Here is an 8,680-nt window from a genome sequence, read left to right on the forward strand (position 1 = left end):
TATAAAAACGAATATCGTAAAAAGTAATTGCATACATATATCGTGAAGCGTCTTGCAATCTAACTGAATATCGTAATTAATGTTGACACATATCGTATGTATGATCGTATCGACAATGTCAATTGCAGACGCATTCTAAGCATAAGCTTAGTGCAACTGATTATCGTATATCGTATTTTGAATATCGTAATGCGCGCTAGCATTTATAGCGTCAAACGCTATAACAACGAATATTGTGAAAATTAATCGAATGTATATCGTATCGTCTATCGTTTTTTGAATATCGTAATGTGAGCTATTTACTAAAACCAAATCAGCCAAACTTTAATATTCTCAGCATATATAAAACGCCAAGTCTGCCGTCTTCAATATCGTATAGCACTTTATATCGTAGTCTCATTTAATAGCGTAAAACTGACAGCAGCTTCCAAGCGAATGAGTCGCCATTTATTAATAATTGACCAATGCTGCAGCAAGAGCGACAAAAGTTGAGCTTGTTGCTGCCACAACAAGTTGCAAGCTGCTGTTGGCAATTCGTGTCTTGCTAATTGTTTAAATTAACTGGCTACAAATTAAAACGACAAGCGAACGAAAGCGAAAAGAGAGTGAGAGGCAGGCGATTGGTTTTGCAATTGAGTTAAAAGTGGCAAGAAAAATGAATGCAACTATTTGTGGCAAATTATTTGTGCGAGAATTAAAGCGCGTACAAAATCTGTCAAAGCAAAAGCGTTAAGGGGCATGCAACACGCGTTGCGTGTGCGCCTGCGAGACTCGAGACACATTAATAGCAACTGCCACAGAGAAAAAGAGCGCGAGAGACAAAGAGAGAGAGAGAGAGAGGGAAGCGGACACGCTGCCATAGACAAAAGCCAAAATCTAATTTAGTTCGTCAGTAGAGAATGCGCATCAGCTGCTCCGACCACGGCGCCAGCTACGGCTACGGCTGCCTTTGTAGCTGCCACATGAGCCAATGCGGCTTCCCTAGTGACTGTCAGTCAGTCACTCAGACGAACGAGCGAGCGAACAAACGAGCGAGCGAGCTTTGGGTGCCATAATTAAGGTGTCGCCCTTAAACTTAACCTCAATAACTGTATGCAAGCGCTTGAGAATTTGTTTGCTACGCTTTTAGCCTGCGGGGCCAGTTCAATTGCCAAGCTAAAGTTGCCAGCAACCAACTGCGCTGCATGTTGCAGCTTCATGGCGGCAGCAGCAGCAGCAGCGGCGGCAGCAGTTTGGCGCACTGTAGATTACGCTGTCGCCTGCCTCTGACTATGAAAATGCCTGACAGCAGCCAGAGCCAGCGCAGCCAGCCAGAATCTAAAATTGCCAGGCTATATGCGAGTGGCAAGTACGTGTGGCACACAGGTGCGGGTGCGGGAGCGGGTGCGGGAGTGGGCGGCATTTCGCTAAAATATACTAAATATAAATGCACATAAAAATTCAATTTCTCTAAAGTGTAGCTAAGCATGTAATTGAATTTGTAATGGCGGCATATCGTTCTGGTATCGTCACCAGTGCCACACCCCCACCCCCACCCCACCCACACACCAGAGCAGCACGACCACCTCAGCCAACTTTGACGTCTGTTTATGTCATTTTGCTTTTGACTGTCATTGTTCTTTATGCGCTGACGTTGGACGTTGGCTGTGTGTTGTGGCAATTTCAATTCAGTTTTCATTTGCATTTTATGGCTTTACTTATTATGTCTGTGCAGCATTTTGTTGCTGTTCATACTATATATATAATATATTTGATTATTATTTACTTTTCAAGCATAAACATTATAAGTTATTTACTACAATTAAATACTTGCTGTTAAATCAAATTATTTGCTCTTATTGAGTTTTTAGTCGCCAACTTTTAATCAGCTGCTGAGTAATGAACTTCAAAACAAGTTTACATGAAAAATTTTAAATCGGATATGCGTCGATATTGAAACATTAGCTAAGGCTTCGCTCACACACACACACACACACACACACACAGCTTATGCGTCAGAGGCACGTTACACGTTTCGCTGTTGCGTCAACAGCGACGCTCGCCTGGATGCGTTGGCGGCATTGACGCTCGTCGTAGTGCGTCAGAAATCCTTTCTATATACATATATATACATTGTTAAGCTTCTGTGCTTGTGTGTGTGTGTGTGTGTGCTGTGTATTTGAAATAGTACCGTTAAATATTGTGGGCGCAAATCGGTTTATTTTTTTCACTTTCATTTCGCAGCAGCGTGAGCAGGAAAAAATTATTTACAACAATAAAAGCCGCGACATATTGCTCTAGCTTTTAGTTCAAGTCTCTAGGCAATGCAGTTTGTCATGCTGATCAATAGAACTAAATATAAAATGCAAAACATGATTTTATAATAACATAAATATTCAAAATTAAATATATGTGCTACTAAATATTTACTGCATTTACAGCAAATGATTGTGGCGCGTTCACTTTAATTTAATAATTCACTGTATTTCACACTTTAGCATCAGATAAATCAAATTAGTAATTTGTATAAATCAAAATTGAAACATTCTATTGTCTAATATATTAATATGCACAAATATGCAGCATTTTTGGGTTAAATGAAATTGAGCGAATTGAAGATAAGCTGCGATTTGAAATAATAAACATTGTTCACAAATTATTTGCCGAGTGTTTAAGCAAGTTTATGCCAAAGGTAACACGCATGTGTTTAGTCTCTGTATGCGTGTGAATTTAAATTTTAAGCTCACACAGACACATGCACATGCACATGTGTGTGGTGATTGCTTTGGTGTGTAATTGTTTGAGAATTCTATTTTAAAATTGGTTTGTGGCTGCTGCCCACAAAAGTATGCAACACAAAAGATGTGTGCGGCCATCAAAATATGTCAATGGCTCTGTTGCAGTTGCAGCTGTGGCAGCTGCATCAAAGCGGCTTTATGGCCACACACACACACACACATAGACAGCAGCAGCTCGTTAATGTGTTGGGGCCAGTTAAAAGCGAGCGACGTGTTGTGGCCACAGCCCAACAACAAGTGCAAAACTAATTAGGAGTGGCTGAAGCTAAAGGTTGAAGGCTGGGGCAGGGAGCGTTTAATGCAATAAACGTGGCTGGCATTGATGCTCAGATATTAACACGACGCTTGTGTCAGCCAATCAGTCAATCAGTCGCTCAGTCAGTCAGTCAGTCAGTCAATCACTGAGGCAATCAGTGACAGTGAGAACGATGCTGCTGTTCAATCAATTAGTGGGGCAGGCAGCAGCAACGGCAATTCACAGATTGCCTTGCAACAGATTGTCATTAACACTTGTTGGCCAATGCAGCAGCTGCAGCAAAAGATTGAGGCATGCAACAGACAGACAGACAGACATGCGGCCAGCTGCCTGGCGTGGCATACGCTTGACGCTCTCTTGACTTTCCGCACTGACTGGGGCTGGTGGTGGGGGTGGGTGGGCATGTAAATTTCCAAGGAAGCAGGCACAGGAAACAATTATGCTGAGCCAATGAAGCAAACTGAGCAGCAGTTACCGTTATACGTGGCACGCGCGTGACACAAGCGATCAGTTAAGGCCAACTGCCTGCCTGGCTTGGCGGCAAGTCGAGTCGGCGTCGGCGTCGAGTTACCAAGTCTATCAACTGTGGGCGGTCTTTGGGTTTTGGGGCCCGAGCACTTTACAAAATAAATAAAATGAAAATTTGCTGCTTCCGGCCTTGGCATGCAACGCCTGCCACACGAACTTGCCACACAACGCACCGCCCCGACCCGCCTCGTCCCGCCTCGCACTGCTTCTCACTCAACCCTTGCTGCTAGCTTCATGTCCGTATCCGTATCCGCATCCGCATCCGTAGCCATGTCCGTGTGTCGTCTCTGTCTGTGATGTGTCTGTGTGTGTGTGTGTGTGTGTGTGTTTTCTTCTTTTTGCAACATAATTTTAAATGGGACGCAACGAGACGTAAAGTGAGAAAGCTGCAACGCCATCGACGCCAACTAACTGTTAACGGCTCGTGGCATTGGCAAATGCCTGCGTGCGTGCCCCACCCACCCACTCACTCACGCCCACTCCACTCGACACTTGAATTCTTTTTTAGCAACAGCCAACATCTTCATCGTCATCGTCGCCATCGACGTCGTCTTAGCCAAATGCAAATGATGCTATCTGTGCCTGAATACCCCACACACACCTCCCCCCACCCCGCTCCCCCTACATCTCTTTTGCTCTCTATGCCTGCTTGGCATTCCACTCAGTCGTGTGGCAAGCAGTGGCGCTTGAAACTTTTCATTGCCGTTAAGAAATTGATCAAGTGAAAAGGTGAAAATTGATTTTGCGACATGTGTCGTGCCCCCCCCCACAACTCTCTTGCGTATGTGTGTGTGTGTGTGGCAATTGTTTATCAGCTCACATACACGCACAACAAGCATAAATAGCAGCACTTGCCTCGCTCTCTCTCTCTCTCTCACTTTCACCTGGCTGCCTGCCACTTGGACTTGACTTGACTTGACTTGACTCGACACACAGCTCGAGTTGACTTGACTGAGTGACTGACTGACTGACTGGCATATGGCATGTCATTCGATTACGTTAATCAAATGATGCACAAGCACAAACACGCGCCGCCCACACAACCCACTCCACCCAACGCCTCTCGGCAGCCATTTAGCATTCCCCCTGGATAATGCACTCACCCTCTCTCGCCTCTCCCGCCTCGCTAAGCACTGCGGCCTTAGCTTGCCTTTTCTTCTTCTTCTGCTCTGCTCTGTTGACTTTTGTTTAACAACATAACAAAGAAATTCCTTTACACACACACACACACGCACACGCACATGTATTGCGAAAAGAAATCGAAGCTACTTTGTTGCCATATAATTATTCAATTGAAAATCTGCATCGCATTCTAAAGCGAAATTCAAAACAAGTTAAGCATTGCCAACATATATAATTAATTTAAAATATTTGATAATGAATTTTAGGCAACAAATGTATAAAATATAAAAATAGTGTAAAATGAGTTAATAAAATAATTTTATTTAAATAAAAAACATACAAACATAAATCGCAAGCGGATTTGTTTTTAGTGCGTCTGCGGAGAAGAAATGAGATTAAAATAAATAGCACAACATAAATACAATAATAGTAATGCGCTTATAATAAAAATAAGTTTAAAACAAATGTACATCGGTTTTATTAATAAAATGCTAAGTAAAACAATGAGCATAATAATTTGTAAGTGCGAACACCAAATCTAATTCCAAACTTATTCCAAGTCCACTACGATTTGCTCTCCAAGACATTCACACTAAATTATTAAGGGGGAGACTTGCAGCAGTCTGAGAGCCCCTGATGGACTCGAATGCTGTTCCCCAACGACAAATGAAATTATTTGTAAAATTAGCAATGTTGCTGCCACATTTAATTTTTTTTTAGAACGAAAAGCGTTTTATTAGACACATGAGAGAATCTCATTCAAATGTAATTATCTCTTTGGGGACTTGTCATGGGGCTGGGGAAACGTTTGATTACTTTAGAAGAAGAAACGCTCAAAGAGTTTGCAGTCTGACAGTTGCAAGTTGCTTGGCTTGCAACCAAACACTGCGTTGCATGTAGGCGCAAGGCAGGCAAGGAGGCGGCGCGGGAGGGGCGGTCCACAGACAAAGCGTACGTCTGGCTTAGTTTAGCCAACAAATCTGTAAACGGATGCTCAAAAGCCAAACCTTAAAAACTGTGTCAGCTGCAAGTTGCAGACAGAGATAGAGACAGAGACAGCGACAGCGACAGTGAGAGTGTGTGCGAGCGAGAGAGCAAATGATGATGAAGCAGCCAAGAGTCCAATTGGAATAAATACATAACTGAATATGACACGTTCGCCGCAAAGTACAAAACAACAGCAGCAACAACAACAACCACAACAACACGACAAAGTGTCATAAAAGTTGTATACAAAACTCTGGAGAGTTGTTGTTGCAACAGCAGCAGCAGCAGCAGCAGCAACAACAACAGCAAAAATCAACTTGAAACCGAGCACTAAGCACTTTGAAAATGACATAGGCAACTGAAAACTATTGCAAATTACTCTCATTGTTGTTGCAACATGCTGCTGCTGTTGTTGTTGTTGTTGCACACACACAAGCGGCAGCAACAGCAACAACAACAACAAAAGAAAGAAAGCGAAAACAAAATAATAAGAAAGCGAACTTAAAATGATTACACGATAAAGTTTTCGCTCTGCAATTTGCGCAACTAACAACAACTTACAAGAGCAGCAGCAGCAGCAGCAGCAACAGCAGCAGCATGTTGCAACAACAACAACTGCGGCAGCAACAAGCGTTGCAAGCTTCTTTGAACTTTGCATTTAAAGCTGCATTGTTTATTCGAGTGCCCTGGCAATTGATGGAGCCATCCCCAGCCCCCCGCCCCCTGCCACTTTGTTGGGGCAATGTCAAGTGCAACAACATCGTTGCTCAGCTTTGGCCCAAGTTACTGGCACTTCGGATTATTTAGCCAAAAATATAAAATATGCTTGTCAAATACTCCAATTGATACTCGAAAAGCTGCAGAGCTTTGAGTTTTTACTCAAAATCGAGCAAATTTAATTCCCCAAGCCAGCAAATAAATATAAATTGCCTTGCAATAGAAAATATTTCATTGAATTAATTATTTAATAAACGAGTTTATACTGTAGAAATAAATATTTTAAATCAGCTTTTAAGAATCATTAGAGTTAATCGATTAAATAAATGAGCAAAAATAAATCGAAATAAACTAGTTAGCATTGCAGAAATGATTTTTAACGTTCTGTTATTAACGTTTACAGTTTATGTTAAAGCAATCAAAGTTGGCTTTGCTTTATTAATAAAAAAATAAAAACGCACAAGGCGAGGAGCTAGAAAAAATACAGTTGGCAATACTATTAACTTCGTTATTTCCAACGATCTATTGGCGAAACAGTTTGCAAAATGTTTGGCTCTGTGCGCTTTACATTTCTAATGCTAGTCGCAGCTGCACTGACTACAGTTTATCAAAAAGAAGTGCAACAGCTTGCGAGCATCGTCTTCATGGATGAAAAGCTGCTAGATGAAGAAATTGCTGCTAATGAATTCAAGCCACAGCCGACGACAGAGACAGTGGCGATCATAACAGCGCAGCAACTGGCCGAGTGCAATGGTCGACATGCTAATCCTTGCTGGCTCGCTGTACTTGGTGCTGTCTTTGATGTGTCCAAGTGCAACAAGGAGAATGGACATGGCTGCTGCTACAAGTACTTGGTAGGCACGGAGGCGTCCGTGGCGCTTGTGCATGGCAAAATCGACGGCAAATATCCAAAGGCAACAGACGACGATGTGCTGAAGCTAAATTCCGACGATTTGCTGCAGCTTGCCAAGCTGATGCTGTTCTATGAGCAGGAATACGCCTACAAGGGCAAGCTAATTGGCCGTTTCTATGACGCGCAGGGCAAGTTAACCGACTATCATAAGAAGTTGCTGCTGCTGCTGGCACAAGCGGCGAAAGTCAAGGCGCTGAGCCAGCAAAAGGAAGAAAGTCTAGATCAAGTTGTTGAGCCATACGCTTACATTAAGTCCTATGACAAGTGTGCAGCACATGACTTGAAATGCTTGTATCAAGTATAATAATTAATAATAATTAATTTGTAGTTCTTTTTGTTTATTTGCAATTTGCCATTGCCTTGCATTTTATATTTATTGTCAATTGAGTGCACACAACAGCAGCAGATTACTCATACGCCATGTGCGCTGCCGCTGCTTTGACATAAATTGTTTAAAGCGCCATTGTCTGCATGCCACTCGCAACTCGTCGCAACTCGCTAACAAAAATTGTCAATGTTGGCTGTAAGTGCTTGGGAGTCAATTTTGAATTTAAAATACACCACGTAACGCAATATGTTGATCTTTTGAATACGAATGCGCGAATCCACATCAAATTGTATGTGAGCGAACGCGAATGCGAACGCAAGCACAAATAGAGAGAGAGGGCAAGGGGGGCGTACGTATAGAGACAACACAAATTTAAATAAACTTTACTAATAAAATGTCGTTTACAAGTGGCAAGTGTCGAGACGGCAGCAGCAGCAGCAGCCAAGAACCTGAGCCCAAAGCCTCTGGCTAAAGCTCTGAGCCAAAGCTGAGCCAAAATGTAGATGAAGACGAAGCAGACTGAGACTGACTGACAGACAAACTGACAAACGTATTAGAGTTTGAGACTTTAGATTTGGGTTGGGGCAGGGGTGCAAGGGGTTACTGCTACTGAAGGTATTACCAGGTCGTGCTGTTGTCGTCGAATTGAGACGTCGTCGCATGAGTTGATGCCCCAATGCCGATGCCAACAACGTATTAATTTTGTGTATCAAAATAAACTTATTCTTCTGGCGTTTTAGCAGCACACAATGTGTGTGAGAGAGAGAGCGAGAAAGAAAAAAAGGCAGGCAGGCAAACAAGCAAAAGCAGGCAGAGCTCTGTCTAAATATCTCTTGTCTGTCTGTCTGTCTGCCTATCTCTCGCTCTCGTTCTCGCTCGCTCTCGCTCTCTCTCTCTCTCTCTCTCTCTTTTCTATATCTGTGTGTGTGTGTGCGGCAAGGCATATATAAATATCTACATCACGTTCCAAGCTCGGGAATGCCAATGTAAATATTTTCAAACTTTGATGAAATAATCAAGGTAAACAGTAAATGTCGTTGTCGTATTCGCTG

At 42.7% G+C, this 8,680-nt stretch overlaps 1 protein-coding gene across 1 annotated transcript; it reads left to right on the forward strand.

Moving 5' to 3' along the window:
- Positions 1-6,932: 6,932 nt before the first annotated feature.
- Positions 6,933-7,604, forward strand: LOC108605324 (neuferricin homolog). The gene has a single exon (XM_033294406.1). The coding sequence runs from the start codon at positions 6,933-6,935 to the stop codon at positions 7,602-7,604; it is 672 nt and encodes a 223-aa protein (XP_033150297.1).
- The last annotated feature ends 1,076 nt before the right edge of the window (positions 7,605-8,680 follow it).

This window comes from Drosophila busckii, chromosome X (genome assembly GCF_011750605.1).
Source record: "Drosophila busckii strain San Diego stock center, stock number 13000-0081.31 chromosome X, ASM1175060v1, whole genome shotgun sequence".
In the NCBI taxonomy this organism is placed as follows: Eukaryota; Metazoa; Arthropoda; class Insecta; order Diptera; family Drosophilidae; genus Drosophila; species Drosophila busckii.

Bases quoted from the DNA above. Each gene is read 5' to 3' on its own strand.
- LOC108605324 (XM_033294406.1), top strand. From the start codon at position 6,933: ATGTTTGGCTCTGTGCGCTTTACATTTCTAATGCTAGTCGCAGCTGCA.